This window comes from Heterocephalus glaber, unplaced genomic scaffold, assembly GCF_053883595.1.
Source record: "Heterocephalus glaber isolate CG9 unplaced genomic scaffold, H.glaber_assembly_v1.0 deba00001497, whole genome shotgun sequence".
Classification (NCBI taxonomy): domain Eukaryota; kingdom Metazoa; phylum Chordata; class Mammalia; order Rodentia; family Bathyergidae; genus Heterocephalus; species Heterocephalus glaber.
This window is the reverse complement of record NW_028258320.1, coordinates 60426491-60451266: the sequence shown is the minus strand read 5'-3', so window position 1 is coordinate 60451266 and position 24776 is coordinate 60426491. Positions and strand designations below refer to the sequence as shown.

At 46.0% G+C, this 24776-nt stretch overlaps 1 protein-coding gene across 12 annotated transcripts in view; it reads left to right on the top strand.

The window, feature by feature from the left end:
* The window catches only part of Lhpp (phospholysine phosphohistidine inorganic pyrophosphate phosphatase), a 194409-nt gene that overhangs the window by 7557 nt on the left and 162076 nt on the right, over positions 1–24776 (top strand). For all 12 annotated transcript variants that reach the window (XR_015440577.1, XR_015440576.1, XR_015440573.1 and 9 more), the window contains exons 2-5: positions 7702–7889; positions 12057–12210; positions 18992–19055; positions 19983–20075. Coding sequence is in view for 7 of the 12 variants with exons in the window: in XM_087185619.1 (XP_087041745.1) it covers positions 7702–7889; positions 12057–12210; positions 18992–19055; positions 19983–20075 (499 nt within the window). In the remaining 5 variants the exon portion in view is untranslated. The remainder of the gene's footprint in view (positions 1–7701; positions 7890–12056; positions 12211–18991; positions 19056–19982; positions 20076–24776) is intronic.

Sequence of the window (24776 nt, the reverse complement as noted above, 5' to 3'; positions counted from 1 at the left end):
GCAATGTACTCTGGACTTCTCCCATTGTCCCTGCTTCACCCAAATCTGGCTTCTTGTCAGACTGAACCTGCCTGGAGGGCCAAGATACGCAGCACCCACACTGGGCTTTTTAGAGATGTGGTTGTCATCACTGCCATAGTTACTACTTCCATTTATTATTTGCAGTGTGGCAACTGCTTCCTATGTGTCTTTTCAAAATATGGCCTTCATGAATGCCCTTTTCTGTAGCTGTTGTTGGTACCTTATTGTGCAGGTGAAGAACCTGAAGTCGGAGAAGGTTAGGTGACAAGTCAAAGATCACATAGGTTTTTTGTTTTTTTGGTTTTTTGGGGGGTTTTTTGGTGTTGGGGATCGAACTCGGGACCTTCCACTTGCAAGGCAGGCAGCGGAACCAGTGAGCTAAATCCCCGGCCCCAAAGGGCACATAAGGAGGAGGTATGTCTGCTTTCCGACCCCAGCTCTCACCATGGGATGCCTGGCACTGCACTGGCCTGATCTGGTACTGAGGGACAACTGGCTGCTGGCTGAGCTTGCAGGGCTAGGGAGTAGGAAGTGTGCTCATGGGTGCCCACAGCATACTCTGAGACACCTCATGTCCCTCAAGACCTCAGTCTCTCCCTCTGTGAAGTGAGGTGCTTAGGTCAGAAGATGCCTGAGGTCACCCTTTGAAGAGGAGACAATGCAGTTGATTCTAAGTTATGTTCATTAATCACTATGAAATCAATGTCCCAGTCCTAGCAGGTCCCTGTGATCTGAGCTTCGTACATTGTAGGCTGAGGTACATTGTAGAGAACATACAGGTAGGTGAGGCAGGCACAGGTATGGAGAAAGTGTGCTACATGTTTCATAATTGCCCTGGCTTGAAGCCTGTCCTTGCCTCCTTGACCTCATCACCATTCCATTGAGGTCACTGGTCACTGGCATGGACTGAGAGACACAGCCAGGTCCACCTACTGCGTCCTTTCTGCTCTGCTTCTGTCCAGACTTTGGACTCTTGACGACACAGGGTTGTGTGCTGCTGCCCAGCAGCGTCCAGTGGAGCAGAGGGAGGCCCCAGGTGTGGGAGCAGCTGGGTGCCTGCCTGGTGGGAAGGATCAGGAGGAAGGCACAGCAGGCCATGGTCAAGGCCATGACTGGTGGTAGCCTTTTGCCATTCAGCGTCTGGTGTGATCCTAGCAAGAGAAGAGTCATGGCATCTCCTCCATCTTCACCTTGTCCATGGCTGCTTCATGTGGCTCTGGAGTGCCAGAATGCAAGGTACACTGCTCTCATATTTCAAGGCTAGCACTCAGTACCCCAGGAGTCTGACTGTAGACATTTGGCTACCAAGGGCATGTGCAGTACCCTAACTGGGAAGTCAACCCCCAGTCCCATCGGCAAAGCCTTTCTGTGGCTGCTCCAGCCACAGCCAACTCCTGACTCCAAGCTGAGGCTGTGGGCAGCAGGCATTCCCAAATGAGTATGGCTGTCCCTTGGTTGTGTGAAAAACTAAATTTTTTTTATTAGAAAACAACTTTGCCTTCTCATGGGGCTTCTGTTTGACCTTCTATTTTAAAAAATTGGGTTCTTAGAAGAAATAAGTACTTTGAGGATTTCAGTTTTCCAAATATGTGTTTTTAATCTCTGTTGCTGTGTAAAGGGGAAGCAGCCAGAGATGTCACAATTGGATGTTGCCTGGCACCACTGAGGAAACACATTATTAGGGCTACTGAGTGCCTAGGGGTGGGTGCCACCTGCATTTGTCTCACTGCAGTCCCCTATCAGGCTGGTACTATCCTTTCCCCTCTCCGAGGACACTGAGGCATAGAGTTTGTGTCTCTGCTCTGTTCCCATTCAGTAGTAAGAGGGAGCCTCCATCCCATACTAGATGAGGTCTGGGTTGTGGTGCCTGAAAGCAAGAGCAGATGGTGGTTAGAGAGGCGGAAGTGGATGAGGGGAAAGGCCTCCCACCCTCCCCTTCTTCCTGATGTGAACTTCTCTGTAAGGCAGGAGGGCCAGGTGGGCCCATCAGATCTGGAATTTCGGTTACCTAAGTGCTTCTCCCAGTAAATATCCCCTGCTCTGGGTACTAATACACCTTGGGTGGAATTCTAGAGGGCATCCAGGTGACCTCCATTCCAATCATTCCCTGCTAGTCTCAGACCCCTGTAAACCTTTGAGCTACCATTTCCCAAATTTGAGCTTTACTTTGTGGGTCAGATAGCTCATCAAGGCTGCAAACTGCCACTCCAAGCTGTCTGATGACACTGCCACTGAGTGCCTCCCATGGCCTTGCTCAGCAGCTCCTTGTCCTGTGGCCCCTTGAGCTCTTTTGGCCTCCGTGACACTGGCTTGGGTGCTGCCTTCCTACAACCATATATGCCCATTCAGGTGTCCATGTTGGTAAACCAAGGCTCAGGTTACTGGGGACATGGGCTGGTCACGCACCTGAATGCCCCAGAACTCCACTAGCTCAGCTACTCCTGCAACACCTGCCACTGGGGTATCAGGCATGGTGGGTACCTGAAGGCATAACTCTCTGGGAGCCTGAAACTGTTGGGGAACACAGGGAAGGAAGTTCTAATGATCAAAGCTAGACTGAAGGAGGGTGGGCCCTCCCTGGAGTAGGCCAGGGGTCAGGCTTCCCTAGGGAAGGGGCACAGGAACCAGGCCTTGAGGGAGCATAGAATTTGACTCAGGTTGACTCAGGACCTCCGGGTCAGAAAAAGGTGGCAAATGCCAGGGCTGGAGGAGGGCACTGGTGGGAGGGGCCTAGGCTGCTCTTTCCCTGGCAGCCCCCTGGCCCCTCTGAGGGGACCCCCTTTGCTTCCCAGTTTTCCAGCCCTTGGCAAGCTGGAGAGGGCAGGTTGTTGAGCCGTCCCAAGGTCACTCAGGATGTCCAATAATTGTCCTAACACTTTACCTGCCATGGAACAATAATGAGAGGGTTTTCATTATTTTCGGGTGAGCGCTCCTGGCAGATGCTGACAGCCAGCAGATGTGTAAAGTCCGAGGTGATTTGTAAGGGACCAGCTCATCTGATGCACGGTAATTGCACTGGGCAATGTTGTCACTCAGGGGCAAGTCCTGGTCTGCTGAGATGAGGTAAAGGTCAGTTCAAAGATCCAGTTTGGCCACAGGAAGTGGGAAGTGGGGGCAAACCCCACTCCTATGTGGCTCCAGGGCAGCTATCATGCTGAGTGACTCAGAGGGGCTGTCAGGACAGTCAGGGCCCTGTTTAAGTCCCCCTCTCCCCAGGGTTCTTTGGTGTCCCATCCCAAAGTGTAACTTGCCCTAGCTGCAGGACTCTTGCAGCTTTTTGGAAGCTCTGCCATCCTGGGCTTCCCTGACATTCTGGAATTCTTGTGTTCTAGGGCTCCCAAAGCCAAATCTGTGACATTGACAGTAGGCCTCATGGAGAGATGATCAGGGTTTGGTTCCTCAGCTGTCTCAGTCTGCCATAAATGGATAGACCTCATGGTTTAAGCATCAGATACTTGGGTTTTTTTCACAGTTTTGGGGGCTGCAATATAAGAGCAGGGTGAGAGCACGGTTGGTTTCCGGCAAGGGCCTCTTTCTGGCTTGTAGGCAGCTGCTATATTGCTGTGTATTCACATAACCTCTTTTTTGTTCAGGCACAGAGGGAGATAGAAAAGGAGAGAAGGAAGGAGGAAAAGAGAAAGCCCGCACCAGTGCTCTCAGGCATCTTGTCTTATAAGGACACCAGTCCTACCATATCAGGGCCTCCGTCTTTTGATTCTTTTTGACCTTGATTACCTCTTCCTAGGCACCGTTCTCCAGATACAGTCACATTGCGGGCAAGGGCTTCAACATCTGAATTTTGCAGGACAAAATTCAGTTCACAGCATGGGCCCCTTGAAACCTTACTATTGGTGTTTGTCCCCCTATATGGCACTTTCTTCTCCCAAAGTGCACACACAGGTGCAATCCACACACCCCTCTGCAGCTTTAGGATGCCCTGGAACAGAGCTGGGCCTGCTGGCCCTGCCCAGGGCATGGTGTTTTCATTCAGGGGCTTTTTCATTCCTGGGCCTTTTGCCCAGCCTTGCAAAGGCCTGCACACACCACTGCAGACACTTGCTGGTATGAAGATTTGTTCCTGTCATCTGGGTGAGCTGGGTTGAGTGTTTGTCCCCAGGAGCCTCCACTTTCTCATCTCTGGAGTGAGGATGATGGTTCTCACCTCACAGGTATGATTACTCAGTGGGCTAGAGCCTAGTGAGAGCCACCTGCCAGCCAGATATCTAGCCCTGGGGATGTGTGTGAGCAACAGGGAACCACTTGCTTCTGCCCTTGGGGCAGGAGGATGAGATCAGGTCATGGACACTGAGTGCCGATTCATGCTGCTTCCTGAGAGGCAAGACTCCCCATAATGCTCTATTGCTATTTTACCATTTTAGTAATAATAGTGATTACATTTCAGTTTTAGTACTTTAGGATGATGAAGAGAGCACAGGACAGGCCCCTAGAGGTCAGACAGGGCCCATGGTGATGCATCAAAGGGGGCTTGATTGGTGGCACTCTGAAAGGACAGTACTCAGAGGGAGGGTATTACCCATGCATTTCTTTTTTTTCTTTTTTTTTTTTTGGTACCAGGGATCGAACTTGGTTCCTTGCGCTTACGCGGCAGGCGGAGAAACCACTGAGCTAAATCCCCGGCCCAACCCATGCATTTCTTACTAGCTTTTCAGAGATGGACTCCACTTCTAAAACGAGTACTTGGATTTGGAAACCATATTGTTGGGACAAACTGATGTTGCTATTTCAAGGGAGACTCAGGCGTGAGTATCCTGAAGTGAGTTGTGTGATTAACTCCCTTCCATCCCCATCTAAAGTTGTATCTGGAGTGACAGATGTGAGGCTCTGCCGTCTCCCTGCGACACCGATTGTTCACTGTTCTGAGAAGGTCACACCATCATTCATTAGCAATAATTAGTCCCCCGGGACCCCCTGCACTTCTTCACTCAACTGCTCCATTAACTTGGGTGCATATCACACACTCCAGGCACCAATCAATGAAGATTTACCCATAATGTACAAGGTGATGCTATTAGTTACAATATATTAACTGCTTCATTTAAAAATAAAAAAGCCATCTTTGTGAAGGGCAATTAACCACTAAGTGTAATTGATCATTCATAAACCTCTGATTAGGAAAGACAAATAATAAGAAAGGAATGAATCACCTGAGCTGTGGAAGAAGGCGTGTTCAGCCTCTGGGTCTGTGTTCATTCTGCTGTCAGTTGGTCTACAGATTTCTTCCTAAGTCGCCCTTGGCAGCTTCAGGCCTTGGAGGATGCAGATGCTCCCTGAAGCCTGCTTATTTCTACTGGGCCTTGGGAGGGGGCTTGCAGCCTCAGGGACAGCCTAAGAGAAGCAGCTGGTGAGGTCATTTAGACTTCTCCATCAGTCAGTCATTCAGCAAACACGTATCAAGGTTCTGTCATGTCCCAGGCACTGGGAATGGCATGGAGAACAGAATCGATCCCATCCTTTAATCATCACTGAGGGTCAGGTTGTGTTTGGAGTCCTCCCTTCCATGCCAGTAACAGGCAGATGCTTAGCTCACCCCTACCCTCTTCGTGGTCCTTTCCTCCTGCCTCATTTTTCACTCCATCTTCCATTTCCCCAAGCTGCTGGCATCTTTCCATCTAGAGGTTAGAGCCCATTCACCTGCCTTCCCACAGCGGTCAGCTGCTCTTCCTCTGTGTGGCCTTCAGGACTCTGCTGGGCCTGGATCTTCTAGGATCCTCCTCAGAGTCCTCACATGGGATATGAGCCCTCTCCCTCAGCAGGACAGCTCTGGGAGGCACCAGCTTCTGTTCCCTACACACTTAGTCCTAGCATCCACAGAGGGTGAAGCAGAACTCAGCCACATCCCCAAGTCTCAGCCTCGGGAGGAACGGAATGCCCTGGACCTTACTGAGACTCAGTTTCATCACCAGAAAGTGGGATGAATTGGTTGAGTTGAGCTTTTGGTAGGGTCTTATCCAGTGGAGGCTGATTCTAAGCTACGGTTCTGAGCAACTGGTCTAATCTGTGTGTCACCTCTAAAGTGCTTTGACTGGGGCCATATCTGTAAATCACAATGTGAGCACATTCCTCTTCCATATGTGTGTTTATTAGTAAATTATGTTATGCAGTTACAGCTTATCAATGTAGTACTTAGACTATTAAAAACCTAAGCTTGAAAGGATATGTGAAGAGTCAGAATATCCTCCTGTGCCTTTGGAGGCCGGGGAGATGGACAAGTCTAGGAACATGTGTGAGAGCAGGGCCAGGTGACCATTAGCATTGTAGGTTACTTGTGCTGGGTTTTCTTAAATGTGCCTTCTTGTTCTTAGGACTTGCAGCCGGGGTTCTCTCTGTGACTCCACACAGCAGCTCTATGCAAGTGCCAGTTACGATTGCTGTCTTGGCAAGTCTAGGCTTGTCCAGACCCAGGTGATATGGGCCTGGAGCAGCAGGGCAGTCCCAACAGCCACCACCCCACCTCCAACCTGTGCCTCCTCTGTGTGCAGCCTCCTCCCACAGGCTGGGCCCTTGGTGGTGGGAACCAGGCTCTGTCACCTCTCCTTACACAGATGGGCCTTGCCCTGGTTACCTCTCAGTGTCCACTTTTCCCTCTGCCTTTCCTGTGCTCCTGGCCAGAGCCTTCAGTCCCAAGGGTCTCAGCTCCAGGGTTGCTTCTCCAGGGAGGCCCACCCCGACCTTCCACCCCAGCTGGCAGCCTTCTGTCTTTTCATTCTGTTTGTATCCTTCACAGAGCCTCTCCTCAATTGCACATCACCCTTCCCTTGGAGCCTTCTTGTTTGTTGCCTGCCTCCCACCCCATACCATGGACTGTGGAGTGTAGAAGGGGCCTTGCCTGTGTTTACAGCTGCTGTTCTGTGTGACTGGCACTTAATAGGTGCTCAGTCATTATTTGTAGGAGGGTTGAATGTCATCCATGTTTGTGGTTTTGTGTGCTGAGAACTTGTCCCATGTGGTGCCCACCAGGAAAGGATAGCAGTGCCTCTGGCAGTTCACCCTACCTTGTTGTTGGGTTTGCATGGGATTGGGTTCATCTGTCCATTCCAGAACCATCCATTTACCAATTGACTGTGTTGGCAAACCTTCTTCACTGACAGCAGTGAGAGGGGCCTCAGCTTAGGCCCCTCTGCCTTTGCCCTTTTTGGTAAACATGGACCCATGATTGATAAGGAATGGATATACAGAGCGAAGGTGCGGAGTACAAATACTAAGTGTTATAGAAAGTCACAGAGAAAGCTCTGGACATCCCAAGGTGACCTCTAGCTAGGCCAAGTGGGATAGTGTGGTGGAAGGTAAGTGCTGAATGGGTCTTGAGGTAGGGGTAGGATCAACACAGGTAGAGAGGTAACATGTCCCAGGCTGAGGGTGTGGAGTGTGTCCCAGTTAAAGGAGGAGGCACAGGAGGAGAAAAGGGAGCCCTAGGGAGTTCAAGTGAGGATGAATAGGAGGCTGTGGGGCATGGTGTGTAAGAAGGGATTTGCCCAGTCCAGAAATCCCAGTCTGAACACACCTGGGGTCAGTTAAGGCCATCCCAGGGGCCCTTAGTGATGTTACCTGCTCTGGGACTTGACCATTTGCCCTTAGAGAAGCATCAGTCTCTAGGTCCCTTCCCCGGAGGCCACAGTCCATATGCTGACAACTCCCTCACCTGTCATTTCCTCACCTCAGACTGAAGCAGTCCCAGCTGAAGGTGAGATTCTGTACCAATGAGTCACAGAAGTCCCGGGGAAAGCTGGTGGGGTTGCTTCAGCGGCTGGGATTTGACATCTCCGAGGGGGAAGTGACTTCCCCAGCACCGGCAGCCTGCCAGATCCTAAAGGAGCGAGGTCTGCGGCCACACTTGCTTGTCCATGATGGTAAGTCTACTGGGCCCTGGACTGTGTGGGGTCCCAAGACAAGACTGAGGCAGGGAAAATGGCTTGTACTCTGACTAGGGCCAACCACAGGGAAGGACACTGAGGTAATACCTGGCTCCTGTCATGACACGCATGGACCTGTGGGATACAGACCTCATGGGGCTCCCTGCTGGAGATGAGTTAGGACCAGGCCACATCTGTCCCACAGTTTCAGCCAGAGGGTTGTTAGAGGTCAGTTCCAGCTGGTCCTGAAAGGAAAGCTTAGGATGGCTTCCCCTGACCTGTGCCAGACCAAGGAGCCAAGGAGTTGCCTATGGGACAGAGTTCTACTTCCTGTTGAGAGAGTCAGACAGTGACAAGACAGAACAAATATGAAAAGCTAGATTGAAGTCTGTATCTTTCTAAAGTCTGGCACTGTAGCCCTGAACAGTGATGTCCAGCCTTGCTCTTTGGGGGCAACTTGACAATAGCTGTAGAACAAAGTTTGCACCCTGAGTTTTTAGAATGAATGCAAGACAGGAACCCCTTTGACCCTCAATGGGGAAACTTTAGGGGCTGAAGCAGAAAGAGCAGTATAGGGCCAGGGATTTAGCTCAGTGGTTCTGTGCCTGCCTCAAAAGCTCAAGGACCCAAGAGTTCGATCCCCGGTACCAAAAAAACCCCAAACAAACAGAAAGAGCAGTATTATAAGTATTCTAAACAGTTAAAAAAGAAGGGACTTGAGCAGTGCGTTGGAATTTAGGATGCTTCTCTGTCCTTCCTCTGAGCATTCTTCTTTCTTTCCTCTGCATTTTATTTTTAAATTTTAATGTAATAGTAGATATTAAAAATATAAAAACACTTATTTCTATGAAAAATTAAAAGAAAATTTCATAACAGAATAATTAGAGAGGGCCGGGGATTTAGCTCAGTGGTTCTGCCGACCGCTGCGCAAGCGCAAGGACCCAAGTTCAATCCCCAGTACCAAAAAAAAAGCCAAAAATAATTAGAGAATAATAATGGTAAATATACTGTGTGTCATAATCTTAAAAGAATAGCCAAAAATGTTACTCAGAGTACAAGACAGACAAAAACAGATCCTCTCACAAAAAAGGAATAAATGAAAGGACAAAACTTTCTTTTCAATGAACAAAAGAAACTAGTAGTATAAATGAAACAAAGTAGCATTTATTGCACTTAATTTTTATTTTTACAAACCACTGAGCAGAGGCAAGCTGCTTTTCTGCTTTCCAGGGTAGGAGTGGGGCTTTCAGGGGTGGAGGGTGCTTCCCAGAAAGCTCAAGCGTCAAATTCATTGCCCTACTAGCAGTTAAGGGCACCATGCCAACCTTTAGGGACCTGCTTCTCAGAGTCCTTTCTCTGTAGTCTAGGACGCCTGCCAGTGTCTTTAGGATGTGATCCTCAAAGAAGAAAAGCCTTAAGAAATTCTGTCTCCTTGGACTCCAGAAAAGGGTTACTAGGTATGGGAGTAGGAATGCAAGAGGCAAGGAGCTGAGGAAAATACAGCATTTGCCTCTAAGGTGGTGTTAATCAAAGAACTGAACAAAGAGTGGGCAAATCCTTACCCAGCTATCATCCTGTATCTGTGTTTTCAATAAATGGATCTGTGTTTTCAGAGTTTGAATTTTTTCATGTATTATGATTGATGGGTTTTCCCCTAATATTTTTGTTCAAAAATTTTCAAACATGTGGCCAAGCTCAAGGAATTTTACTTGGAATCTTTTTATATCCATCCCCTAGATTTCATCAACAACTCTTCCCTATATATTTATCCATTCCACCATCCATCCATCTGTTATTTTTTTGGATCCATATCAAATAAATTGTAGTCATTGATATATTTCCCTTAAACACTTCAGCATATCATTAACTAGAGTTCAGTATTTGTTTAAAGTTTATCTTTTGATGTAAAATTGACATACAATGAACTGCTCAAACCTCAAGTGTACTTTTGCTGAGTTTTGACAAGTGCATATAGTTGTGTATCCCAACGCCATCAAGATCCATAACAGTGGTGGCGAACCTATGGCACACGTGCCACAGAGGGCTGTTTGTGTCATTGAAAGCTCTAAAAGGTTCACCATCACTGGTCTAGAACATTATTATCACCTGCAGTTTTCCTCATGCCTTTTCCATCCAGGCCCTACCATCTTTCCACTAGGTGGAATCATAATTTTGATATTTTCCATTATAATTAAGTGTACCTATTCTAGAATTTCATATAACTAGAGTCATGGCAAGGGCCCCCAGACTACTCCCAGACTTGATAATTTCCTAGAATGGTACACAGGACCCAGGAAGCCTGTTACATCATGATTACAGTCTATTACAGTGAAACAACAGACTCAGCTAGGGGAGGAGACACATGGGGCAAAGGCCATGAGAAACCAGGTGTGAGGTCCCTTTGGCTGAGAGGTGCTTAATTGTTTCAGCAGTGATGTGTGACAACACATGTGAAATGCTAGCAGGCAGGGAAGCTCAACAGGCCTTCAGCATCGGGGTTTTATTAAGGGTCATTCATGTAAGCATGTAGTGCCCATGTGACTGGCTTTAGCCTACTTGATCTCCAGAGAGATCTCAAATGAGTTTGGCCCCAGGCCTCAGGCATACACACCCCTCTTACCAGGCAGGGTGCTGCAGGGCCCAGAGGTTCTCTCCAGAGCTGGTGGAGGGCTGGTCCTGAGGACATGCCCTCTCTGGGATGTGCAGGATTTGAGCAGGCCAGGCCTACTCAATTGGCTCTTTCTTTCACACTGTTTTTTTGTGTAAAATCTTTCACTGTCATGTTTTTGACACTTATCAAATCGTTGCATGTATCTGCAATGTTTTCCTTTCTGTTATAGAGTAGGATTCCACTGACTGGACTACCAGTGTATTTGTCCATTCACATGTTCGTGGATACCTGATTGTTTTCTGGTTTCAGGCTATTATGAATACATCTGCAGTGAACACTCATGTGGATGTAGAAGGGCATGCGGGAACCCCTAGGTGATAGTAATGTTTTGGATCTTGATGGGGATTGCATTACACATTGGGTAAATACCTAGGAGGAGAATTGCAGGGCCACAGGGGACATATATGTTCAGTTTTATAAGAAATTGCCAGTCCTTTTCCAGAAGGGTTGTACTGTTTTATACCCCATCAGCTGCTGTACCTGCTCCATGTCCTCATCAGCCCTTGGCATTATCAGTCTTCTTGCCATCTGGTGAGTAGGTAGTGGACTCATTGTGGCTACTTCATCTTTTTTTGTTTTTGTTTTTGTTTTGTAGTATGAGAGATTGAACCCAGGACCTTCACACTGACTTACATCTCCAGCCCATTTTTTATTTTGAGACAAGTTCTCACTAAGTACTCAGGCTGAGTTCAAACGTGTGATCCTCCTGTCTCACCCTACCAGAGAGCTGGAATTATAGGCATGTGCCACCAGATCCAGCTCTACTTCTGTTTTTTGGTGTTTTTTAAAAAATCCAGAAGGTCAACATCTAATACCAAGAGAGATGGGAGCATGTTTCTTCTAGGAATTGAAGACATAGAGGCAATGGCTTTATTCTTGCAACTTTCCCTACGTTAATTGAAAATGGAGGAGAGCAAAGGAGGAGGGCAAGGAAAAGACTTTCTCAAGGGGGCTGGTGAGCAGCAGGGTGGGGAGAGATCCTGGTCCTCAGAATGTGTCAATGGCTTACAGTTTGAGGCCAGCCATGTCAACCCTCAGGGTTGTGAGCAGTGTTGTTTCATCCTATGTCAGCAACCTATGTCAACAACCTATATCCTCCAGCAGATTTTCCCTCTTAGTTGCAAAGCTGTGGACTTCTTTTTTGTATAGAACTAAGGAGCTCTGGGGCTAAGGCTGGTGTTAGGTTGGAGGTTCTTGGGAGTGAGTCCATCTCTCTTCTAACATGCTCTCTAACTATGAGGGCCAAGAAGTTCTTTACCTGTCTGATGGCAATAACATCCCTTCTTTGTCCCCCTCCCATTGTAACTGTGAGGATCAGAAAGTAGTTAGTGCCTGTTAAAATTTAATTAATTTAATAAAAAGAGAAACAGATTTATGCCTTGGAGAAAGGAGGAGGACAGATATAACAGACAGAAAGTATCTCTGGTAGGAGCTGGGAGTAAATTACATCATCCTGGGTCTTGATTGCAATCTTTCTTTTTCTCTCTCCCCAGACATCCTCTCAGAATTTGACAAGATTGACACATCAAACCCAAACTGTGTCCTGATTGCAGATGCTGGTGATGCCTTTTCTTATAAAAACATGAATAAAGCCTTCCAGGTGCTCATGGAACTGGAAAATCCTGTGCTCATATCACTAGGAAAAGGGTAAGTCAGCTCCAGGGACAGCCATTTCCAGTTGCTTTGATTGATGCTTTGTGAATAAGCAGGAAAGGTTGTAGCCAGGTGGTATGGAATGCACACAGGGCAGTTTTCTCCCCTCTCCTTCCCTCTCTTGCTTTTCCTCCTCATTTCATCCTTCTTTCAATTATTTTTTTTTTTAGAAAAGCAGAATATTCCATCCTCAGAAGCTGGTGATCAAGCTTCCATGTGGACCCTCAGCTGGGAGAGGGTAGGAGGGGCGGGGGACACCATTGCACGTGGAGACCCTGTGGGGATCTCAGAGGCCAAGTGTGAACTGTCCCAAGTTTGGAGTACAGGAAAAGGTGGATTGGTCAGAATATATCACAAGTTATTGAAGAGTGGTTGCAGGGGACACTTAAGCAGTAATAAATTGACTGGAGTTTACTCTGATCTGGCTCCAAGTATCTCTGATTGCAGAACACTATCTCTGTAAAGTTCTGGTTTTGTGACTAGCATTTTGTCTGATCCTTTAGCACATGCCTCATCATCTGTGTTTGTCAGCTTTCCATTCTGATGACAAATACCTGAGATAAATCAACCCAAAGGGAGAAAGGCTTATTTGGCTCACAGTTTTGGAAGTTTTAGTCTGTGGTCACTTGGCTCCTTTGTTTTTGGCCTGTAGTGAGCCAGCATATCATGGTGGAAGGCTGTGGTAGAAGAAATCTGTTCATCTCATGGTCACTGGGAAGCAAAGAGAGAAAGAAGAAGAGGTGGCAGTCCCAATATCTTCTTCAAGGGCACACCCCCAATGACCTAACTTCCTTTCATTAGGCCCTGCCTCCCAAAGGTTTCACTGCCTCCTACAGCACCATCAGTGGAAGGCCAAACCTTGGACACAGCAGCCTTTGGGGGACATTCAAAATCGAAACCATAATACCATTTCTTTTTTTATACAAAGCAACGTTTGGTTATTTTTCCTAACTTTTTTTCTTACTGCCAAGATAGAACATGTTCTTTGAAAAGAAATTAGAAAATGCAGGTGAGTAAACGAAGAACACTGAAAGGTATTTTCAGTCTCACTACACGAGGAAAACAATGTCAGCATTTCAGTGTATGTTTTTTCAGATAGATCCTTACAGATAGATGTGTTCACAGCAGTCATATAAAACTTGACCTTGTTTTATCACCTATTTTTAATTGTGCACCAAACAGTGTTTTGTGAATGACTTTGCCCATGATAAGCAGATATCTCTGTGACGCGGTTATCCATCACGTGGTGTCCTGAGGTCAGTTAACCAATCCTTATTGGTAGACATTAAGGTTGTCTCTGATTTTCTACTATAGTAAAGCCATGTGGTCCAGCTTTGTACATTTAGGTGATGTAGTAAGGGGCGGTCACAGAGTGAACATTTTTGAGGTTCTTGATGGATGTCACCCAGTTGCTTTCCAGAAAGCTGTGCTGATTTCTCCTATCATCAACAGAAATAGCACTAAAGTTTTAGACTCACAAGGTCTGATGTTTCAAGGACACTTGGAGTCCCTGTCCCAGCTTCTCAGTGCAGGAATTCTCAGGCCTTCTCCGAGGAAGTATTTCCTCCTTGGTGCTTCTAGTGACTGGGCACTCACAGCATCTGCTGCTGATCAGCTATTTGAGTAGACAGGGAAGGACTTCTCACACCTCTCACATTCGTGGTGAATCAGTTGATGTGTTCATTTGGTTGGTTCTGGCCACAGCCCTGGGAGCTGTAGGGAGGTGGGGCATGGAAAGGTTAAATAAGAAGCCTTGGTTCCCCAGGGGAGCTGGTACCAGCAGGAGAGCCACCTTGTCTAGCCAACCCCAGGGCCTCTAGATTACATTCTAGAGCAAATGTTTGATACACACAGGATCTTAAATAATTTTGAGCCTGTGTTTAAAAATTGGAAGATTTTGTGTAGTACAACCAGATTTCTGAATTCTTTGAACAATCAGAAGGTCTCACAGTATTAAGTGCCACATTCCTGGATGCACAGCAGCTTGTTTGGAGCCAGTACTTTCCTTAATTTCAGTTTACCACAGGCCCCACCACTCCAGAGCTATTTGCCCTGTCTCCAAGCTTCAAAGTCAGTTGCCATTTTTTGTTTGGTGTTTGTTGTTTTTCTCACAGTAGAGAAATGTCGTATTTCATTGTGCTGTGTCTCTATCAAAAATAGGCAAATGAAAGCTATTTCAAGAAAGAAAAGGTAGGATATATATTCTTAAAAACTAAAACATTTTAGGTGTCATATAAATAAAAGGAGTTCTGCATAATAGTCATGGTTCTCCAAAGAAATAGGAACGTATAGGATGTGGACACAGAGAGAGATTGATTCATTGCTGAGGCTTGGTATGTTAGTCAGCTTTGAGTTGCTAGGCAAAATACCTGAGAGTAACAACTTAAAAGGAGGAAAAGTTTATTTTGGCTCAAGGTTTGGCTGGCTCCAAACCAGAAACATCATGGTGAAAGGGCATAGCAGAAGAAAGTTATTCACCTCGTGGCACTTGGAAGCCAAAAAACAAGGAGTCAGACAGAAAGGAAGAGGCCAGGTACAGTTTATGGCGAACTTTTAGAGCTTTCGATGATACAAACAACCCTCTGTGGTATATGTGCCATAAATCTGTCACCATTGGCATATACCCTCCAATGATACATCCCAATGACCTAATTCCTCCAACTGTACCCCACCTCCTAACAGACCATTCAGCTATGCACTCATCAGTGGAATAACTCATTGACATGAACTACATGCCCTCATGTAGTCACCTCTCTAAGCCCCACCTCTCAACATTGCTGCACTGGGGATCCAGCCATTAATACATGGGTCTTTAGGGGGACACTTCATGTCTAAACCATAACAGGTGTAAATCCAAAATATGCAGAGTAGGGCTAGCAGGATAGACACTTGGGCAAGGCTTGAGTCCCAAGGCTATCTGTTGGGCAGGATTCCTTCTTGCTCAGAGGAGATTAGTCTGCTCTGTTAAATCCTCCAGCTGATTGGATTTGACCCAGCTACAGCATGGAGGGTGATCTGTTTTCCTCAAAATCTACTGATTTATTTTATTTTTATTTTTTTGTACCAGGGATCGAACTCGGGTTCTTGCGCTTACAGGGCAGGCGGCAGAATCACTGAGCTACATCCCCACCCCAAAATCCACAGCTTTAAATCTTGATCTCATCCTAAAAACATCTTCACAGAAATATCTAGAATCGGTCCGGGGATGTAGCTCAGCGGCGTTGCACCTGCCTTCCAAGTGCAAGGTCCTGAGTTCGATCCCTGGTACCAAAAAAAAAAAAAAGACATCTAGAATCGTTTGACCACCTGTCTGGTCAACATGGCCCAGCCACAGTGAAATATAAAATTAAACATTGTGTTGCCTTACAGTCTTTTGTAATTTTGGTCACTAATTTGGGACCAACCACAGCCCCTGGCTTGCATACCTCACTCTGTGCTGGCCCTGTGAGTTTTCTTTAACCCCACACCAGAAAACAAGCAGAATGGAGAAGCTGTATTACGACTTATTTCTGTTAAAACATTTTTCTTTAAAGTTGTCTCTTAATTATTTAAAGTTCTTATTCCATATTACGAGTAATAGTCAAAATAGGTGTATTATTGAAAAGAAAAAAGGAATCAGTTGCTCTTGGCTATGCAGTATTGCAAGAGATGCAGCAGTAGGCCAGGGTTTAGTAAGAGGCGAACAGGGTCTCCTCTAGCGGGTGAATTTTGACTTGGGTTATGGGAGGGGTGTTTAAAAACTAGAAAAAGGACTTGACAACTTCAGTGAGATCACAGCTTCTCCAGGCAGCCCAAGGGCATGGAAAGAGGTGCTGTCACATACTGTCTTTGGTGGGAGGACCACCGGTGAGGGTGTACATGCTGCCAAGGAGTCAGGATTGGCGGTGGGGCTGTGGCAGGATGCCCTCGTCCTGGAAATGGAGTGATTTACATTTGGCATCTGTTTGTACCCGAGAGTGGGAATTGGCTTTGTAATTTCTTCTGTCATGCCGCTGTCAGAAAATTAAGCTGTTTATGCGACAGACTATGGAAGGTTAATGGCTCTTCTGGGAAAGGTCAAGTGGTCATTTTGAAGGGAGGCTGTGCTGAATAATCAGAATCGGCAGGAGAATAAAGCATAAAATCAGATCTGACTGCTTCTCCCTGCTTGTCCTGTTCTTTCTGCTGTCTACAGTTTCCCCTTTGCAGCTGCATCACACAGGGCCTGTCCAGGGCTGCTGTGGACTATATTATGTCAGAAGTGAAGGAGAAATATATCCAATCTCTAGAGTATGGAAAAAATTAAGTACTTTTATTTACTGTACCTTTAAAAAGTGTTTTTGGCCAAGAGTTGACTTCAAAATGACCTTGTTTTCCTGAATGAATGAAAAATAGAGAAAACTTAATGGCTTTTATAAAAACCAGCCCAGACTAGGTTAAGAAAAGAAATATTAAAAGTCCTAATTTTGATTTCCTAGAATCGATTTTTTTTTGGACTCTAAAGATTAGCATAACAAAAACAGGGTTTTGTTTGTGTATTCCAAGTTAACACATTCAGTTTTTTCGAATCCAGGGCTATATTTAAATGCAAGAAAGTCCAAGCATCTTTCTTATTAGAGGAAGACTCAGGGGAATTGTGCCCTGGGCATCTCCTGAGGAGGGTTTTTCTAAATGAAAAGGGCTTGCTTCAGTCTGCCTGCTATCCCATCTCTTTCCAAGTCTGGGTCCAGAAGCACCCAGAGTCCTCAGCTCCAAACAGCGGCACTGGGCACAATGGGTGGTTTTGTTTTAGGCAGTTTCCCATTGCTGCTGGGTAGGTATGTCCAGTGTTTCACGTGGTCTTTCCTCACTGCTGGCCACCACCCCTGGCTAATTCTTACACGTCATTTCCTTAGGGAGGCCCTCCTTGTCCCCCTTGGTTCTTTCCTCTGGCCACCCACAGACCTCCTTCTGTGAGATCCAGGGGGCATGAAGGGCAAGGGAACAAAAGTCATTGCCTCTGAGGCCTGTTGCAGACCCTTTCCCAGGGCAATGTGGCCCACCATGGTTCTCAGCAGGATGCTCTTCGTGAATCCAAGATGTACCCTGGGCCTGGATGCTTCTCTCCTTCTTAGCTGGGTAGCCTCCTTCTCCCTTCAGGGCTCAGCTTCAGCGTTTCTTCTGTGGGACGCCTGTCTGTCTCCCTGCCCCTTGCCTGTCTGCTGCCGGCTTAGGCAGGGTACCAAAGAGCATGGTTCCTTTATCATTGCCCGTGTCCTTCCGTTTTAATTTGTCTGTGGACCTGTCTACATCCCCACTTCAGTGGGAATTCTTGGGGTGGGAGGGCCTACCCATGGCTGGAAGTATCTCTGAGTCCCACAACAGACCTGGGGAGTAGCTGTGTCCGTCCCTGGCTGAGGGGGACTGAGTGGGGTGGACCAACCCTGGCCCAACCAGCGTCCTTCCCAGCCACCTCTATTTCATCCTTCACTGTTTCTTTAAAACTATAGTATTAGAAATCCAAACTATAAATACAGAGCAAAATAAAAGATAGATTTAGGAAGGAGGGAGACAGAGCTTTTGTAAATGGGAAGCGGACCACGAGATGGAGGGAGGGGAAGGGAAGGAAGGGAGGGGAGGGGAGGAGGATGAAAAAAGAATTAAGGTGTGTTATGTACAGGTACCAGTTCCTCACGAGGGATGTAACCATTATGTACTGCAAATGCGTACTAATAAAAACAAAAATTGGAAAGAAAACAATATTTTAAAAACCCCTCTAGATCTGGCTAAGGAAATTGTCATAACAAAGTAGTTTATTTTGTTATATTTGTCCATACTTCACAGTAATACATGAAGTAGGTTGTTTGTTTTGTTCATTTTACACATTAGGAAACTGAGGCCCAAAGGTTTAAGCAGCCTAAAATCACTGTTGGAAAGCAAAGAGAGGATTTGGATGCTGAAGTCAAGCTCTGTTTCATGTGTCTCTCTCATCAAATGCATCTTTAATGTCCCTAAATCTGAAGGGCAAGGAATAGAAGAAGAGAAACTGATGTGGATGGCAGAACACTAATAATTCTAAAATCAGATCCCTGTCCTTCCTCTTGAGTTTCACTGAGCCCTGTGTTTAGAGCAGCACAGGACAAGCCACCTTCTCTCCTCCTTATGGTCTGGTGGCCTTGCTTAGAGAGCCTGGGATCGGTCCACCGTGTACCCGGGACCATGTCTGCCCTCAGGCTCACGCCTGACATGGGGTGAACTGGCAGGGTGTGGGGCCCCAGCTCAGCCCAGCTGCTGTGCAGCACCACAGTGCTCGCAGGAATGATGCAGCCGTCTTAGGAGGAATGCTCCTCTGAGCTGAGCCCTCCCTAGCCTTCAACAGAGGGTATGGCATTCTTATCCTCTCACAAAAGCATCTGGCGCCCACGAAACCTGGCACCTTGCTTGACCTCGGCTAATAGGCGATGTGGCAGGGTGCTGTGGAACTAATGGAGTTTCCTTCTTTGGGCAGTAATTAGGGGTTAATTATTAGCAATTAGGGATTTACCACATGTTCCTTGGGCCTGCTGTTCCTACCCAAAACTCAGGTCACTTATTTTCATCTGTGTTAACAGCTGGTTCCGTCTCTCCCCAGGAGTTCTTAGTTAATCATTGTGTGGGGTCCCTTCGAGGTTGGCAGCAGGGGCCACTCTGGATGACCCGTGGATCCCCAGAGCTGCTGGCCTACCGGGCTCCACCATGCTGACCTCCATTGGTCACTCAGTGTGCCATCACTTGCACCCATGGCTCAGCTCACCTTGTCCCCTCTGCTCTCTTCTAGACGCTACTACAAGGAGACCTTGGGCCTGATGCTGGATGTTGGAGCCTACATGAAAGCACTTGAGGTATTGGCCCTGGTTCTGTCCCAGCCCTCTTCAGGGCCCACATGATGACACTGTTTCATGTCTTTCTGGAGAAGAAGATGTTCAAGGAGCCTTGCCGGTTTCAAAGCAGGTCCTCCTGTTTGGGCTTCTAGCCATTCATTCCTTCTCCTCCGAGGCTTGGCCCCTTGGCTGCCTCCTTATCACTCTGCCCTCCTCTGCCCCCTCCCACCTGCTCTGCCAGCGTACTCTCCCAGCACACTCTGCCACTCCTCTTTGACCCATGGCTTCCCTGTCTGTGCTGACCACCCCAGCCTCCTTCGTGACCCTGGTCATCTGCAGTGTCTCACACTTGATGTGTCCTTCCCACCCTCCTTCCCAACCCTCTCCTCCAGTCACAGGGCCATCTGTGATCAAGCCTCTGGCTCCACTCTGACCCCTGTCTCCTCATCTGACCCCACCTGGGGCTCTTGTCCCAGGTCAGCTCAGGCCACATCCCACCCTCACACTGTAGCAGTTCCTGCCTGCCTGTACTCAGAGGGGCGAGGTGGGGAGATGGTGGGGCGGGCCCTGGACTTCTCCTAGGTGGGTCTGCGATAGAGCTAGAGGTAGGGGTTGGGGCTGAGGCAGACAAGGAAGTGGATTTACAGCTGAGGAAGCAGACAGGAACCCTGGTCTCCCGCCTCAGGTCTTCTGGCTCTTACTGGTGGGTGCCTCCCATTGTGGATGGGCCTTTGAGTGGGTGGCAGCACCAGTGGTGGATGCTCCAAGCATCCCAGGCAGCCCATCATGGACTCATGATGTTCTTGCCCACGAGACATTTCTCAGGCCCACAGTGTCCCATCTTATCAAGGCCCAACCCTTGGTGACACATTGAGGCAGTCTTTCCATGGTTGGACAGCCACCTGTTGTTGATCCAAAACCCATGCTATGTCCTTCTCTCTCTCTCAGTATGCCTGTGGCGTTGAAGCTGAGGTGGTGGGGAAACCTTCCCCAGAGTTTTTCAAGAACGCCCTGCAAGTGTTGGGTGTGGAAGCCCACCAGGTAGGAATGCACAGAACTTCTCTTTTTATTGTGAGAAATTTCAACATATACAGAAGTGGAGAGAACAAGACAGTGCCCACTGTGTGTTTACCAGATTCATTTTTGATACATTCATTCCCTTCTTTTACCCCTTATCTTTCTCTTAAAGAACTTGTCTTTTTGCTATCATATTTTAAAGCAAATCTCAGACTTATTATATCCTTTCTTACTGTAGTATGCCTTTCAAAGCTGAGGGCATTTTGGATTTAACTACAAAGCATTAGAACTCCTAGCAGTGGTCAATAAGCACATATGAAGATGCTTGGTGTCATCACTCAGTAGGCAAATGCAAAGCAAAACCACAAGGAACATCATTTCACCCCCTCTAAAATGTCTGTTTAGAAAAAAAGAAATGGAAAAATAACAAGTACTGGCAATAATATGGAGAAACTGAAACCCTCACATATTGGTGGTAGGAGTGTCAAAGAGAGTACAGTGCCCTGAAAAAAGTATTTGGTGGTTCTTTAGTGTTAAACACAGAATTTAGCATATGATGAGTAGTTCCATCCCTAAGCCTATATCCAGAAGAACTGAAACATTTGTTCAAACAAAAACCTGTGAATGCTTATAGACCTGTGTTTATAATAACTGAAAGGTAGAAACAATGCAGATGCCTGCCCATCACTTGATGAATGGGTAAACCAAACCTAGTCTGTTCCCACAATGAAATATTATTCAGCTATGAAAGGGAACAAAGCACTGACACATGTAATAGCATGGATGAAGCTTGACAACATTGTGCTAAATAAAAGAAGGAAGCCAGTCACAAAGGGACACATGTGTGATTCTATTTATATGAAATGTCTAGAATGGGTAAATCTATATAGAGAGAAAGTAGATTAGTAGCTACCAGCATGTGGGGAAACTGGGGAACATGGAGCACTGCTTCATGGGTGTGGGCTCTCTTTCTGGGGTAATAAAAATACCCTGGAACTACATAACTGTGATGGTTCCACAACAACCATTACGAATGGACTTAATGTCTGAATATTGAACATTTTAACCTGACACAGTGATGAATTTTATGTAATATATATTTTACCAGTTTTGGTAAATTTTTTTTTTTTTTTTTGTACCGGGGATTGAATTCATGACCTTGTGCTTTCGAGGCAGGCGGCAGAACTACTGAGATAAATCCCCAGCCCTATTTTACCACTTTTAAAACTCCCTTTAAAAAGCAAGAGTAGGCCAGGGATTTAGCTCAGTGGTTTTGCTGCCTGCTGAGCAAGCACAAGGACCCGAGTTCAATCCCTGGTACTAAAAAAAAAAAAAAAAAGCAGAGGAATTCCTTATTATCTAATGCCAGTTCATATTTAAATTTTCCTGGCTGTCTCAGAAGTGGGTTTTTGTGTGTGTGTTTTGCTTTTTTTGCATTGCTGGGAATGGAGTTCACACATGCTAGGCAAGCACTCTACCACTGAGCCACACCCCTAATCCAGAAGTGTTCTTTCACAGTTGATTTTCTGGGGTCCAATCCAAACAAGGTCCATACCTTGCATATGATTATTACATTTCTTAAACATCTTTTTTTTTTGGTACCAGGAGTTGAACTTGGGACCTTGCACTTGTGAGGCAGGTGGTGAAACCACTGAGCTAAATCCCTGGCCCACATTTCTTAAGGATCTTTGTAACATTCACAATGGGACATTTTAAGTATCTTCACAGTTAGAGAGGGCAACACGGAACCTCTAGGTACACATCACAGAGCTTCAATAATTAAAAACTAGGGCCAGGGATTTAGCTCAGTGGTTCTGCCACCTCCCTTTCAAGTGCAAGGACCCGAGTTCAATCCTTGGTACCAAAAAAATAAAAATGAAATTAAAAGCTAATAACCACTTTTTTTTTTTTTTTTGGCACCGGGGATCGAACTCGGGTCCTTTAATAACCACTTTAAAATTTTGGGGGGGTTGGTGATATAACTCAGTGGGAAAGAGTTTACCTAGCATGTACGAGGCCCTGGGTTTTATCCTCAGCACCACAAAAAAGCTAAAGGCAAGGAAAGAAAAGAGAAGAATTGTTTTCAACTTCCCTTCTTTTCTTTTTGTTTTTGAGACAGCATTCTGTGTGGGGAAGGATGGCCTTGAACTCATCATGCAGTCCAGGCTGGTGTAAGCTCACGGCGGCACTCCTGCCTAGGCTCCCGAGTGCCGGGGTTATACTCGTGCTATGCCCAGCTTTTAACTTTTCATTCTGAGGTTATTTCATACTTACAAAAAAGGCTGCAAAAATGGTGCAGTGAGTTCCCATGTGACTTTCACCCAGCTTCCTCAAACATTGACCTTTACTCTGAGACAGTTCAGTCTGCCTTTGTCTTTGTTGGCTGTGACATTTTCGAAGCATGATGGCCAGTTATTCTGTAGGATGTCCCTCCATTTGATTTCCCTGATGTTTCCTCACGCTTTAATTTAGATTATGCAGTTTTGGTAGGGATCACATAGAAATGCTGTCGTGCCCCTCCTCATGTCATTTTACTCCATCACTAGTGATGGTAACTTTGATCACTGGGTACAGGAGTATCTGCTATGGCTCTTCCCTGTGAAGTTACTATTTGTCCCTTTTAATAAGTATCTTGAAGGAAAGTACTTTGACACTGTATAGGTATCCTCTTTCTAATCATTTTCCCCCCTAACTTGAGCATCCATCATTAATTCTTAGCTGAACCAGTCATTACTGTGGTGTTTCCCAAATGGCAATTTGCTGTTTCCATCATTCTTTACAGAAAGGGAGAACCTCCCCTTTTCTTTCATTTGTTTATTTGCTTGTATCAGCATTGATTGAGAATATTTGTTATGGGGCATGAGTTACAATCTATTTCTATCATTTTATTCTCAGATTGTCCTATATTTGGCTATTGGGACATCCTTTAAGTTTAACAGCCGCGTGATTAATCTATTCCCCCACCTACTCCTCTCCCCTAGATTATTTTGAATCAAAACCTAAAAATCATCAGTTCATCTGTAAATATTTCTGTATATCTCTAAAAGGTAGAGATTATTTTTAAAACATAGATACTACCATTATCATATCTAAATATAATGAACAATAAGTTTTAATATCAAATATCCAGTCATTGTTTATATTTTTTTGTCTTATAAATGTTTTGTGTTTATGGTTTGTTTGGATCAGGATTCAAATGAAGTCTGTGCATTGTGCCTGGGTATTACAATTCCCCCCCATCCCCCCATACCAGTGATTGAACACAGGACCTTGTGCTTGAGAGGCAGGCGCTGTGCCACTGAGCTCAATCTCCAGCCCTACAATTCTTAAGTGTATTGATCCCTCCTTTTGTTTTTCTTGTATCTTTGGAGAAGAAGCCAGGTCCTTTGCCCTGTAGAGTTTTCTGGGGTCTAGGTTTTGAAGCTTGCTTCACCATGGTGCCCTGTAACATGCTTCCTGCTCTCTCTACCTTCTATGTTTTGGTAGATTCAGAAGCTTAGTAAGAGTGAAGTTCAGTTTTTATGAAAAGACTCTCTTCTACATGGTGCTGTGATGTCCCATTAGGAGGCACAGGTATCCAGTTAAGTGCTTGTGCAGTGTACAATTCTGTTAATGATCGGGGCCCAACTCCACTAATGGTGGAGTTACAGAATGATGATACTTGAGTCCTATCGTTTTTCATCTTTTTCTCCGTGTTACTCATGTATAGAAAGACTTCTCATCAGCTACTTGTTACCTTGAAGCTCATGTGCAAAACACTAGGTAAATGCCTGTTTCTCTCCCTTTATTAGTTTCCACAATAATGAGTTGCTTCTCTTGCATTCTCCCAAGGTAACAGATGAGATTCTAAAATACACATATCATTATAGACTGATAGATTCACACATATTGGTGTGTTTCAATCCATTGCAGTTATTATCTTATTGATGTTACAGTTATTTCAGCTTTGACCCGTGGGAGCCTGCTCGAGTTGCCCTGCAGGTCCTTCTGACCTGACCCCGTGATCCCTGGGAGGTTCTCCACTGGCTGTTATGACAGCATGCTCCAGATGCACCGTGTGCATTTTCTGTGTTTGGTCTGGATCCACTGTCCTTCCAAGGAGCTGCTCTTAGTTGCACTTTTACTGGAAAATAGTACTGAGAAATCATAATTGGGACATCAGCAGTTCTCATTGCTACTGACTTGGTCTCATAATTTTAAAGCCTTTTTAGTCAACAAGCCTCAGGAAAACATACATATTTAAATACAAAACACATCCTGAGTTCGTTCTGAAGCTTCCAATTGAGATTCAGGCCTGTGGGTTTGTATTAAATCTCCTCCGTCTTCTCTATTTCCCCTTTCCTTCATAGAAACTTCACTTCCCAAGAATGTAACATAATCATTTGCTTTGCTGCAGCCTGTTACACACATGAATCTTGAATCCTCAAAACAGGCTGGGAGAAAGGAGTCAAACCCCACCAGTCCTGTCACTGCCACCAGTGCCCTCACAGCATGGTGATTGCCACACCACCACTGCCGCTATGCATCATGCAGCTGTCCTCGGTGACGTGACTCTAAGCACAGCATGTGATGAAATGGTGCCTCAGTGAATAGTTCTTGTGTGATGGTTCTTTTCCCTCTTATAGCAAATTCCCTTTAGAGATTTATGGCTAAAATACTGTATTTTAAAGCTACAAGGAGTAATGTTTTTCTGCATGATGTTCCCTCAATTGGATCCTCTTTAAA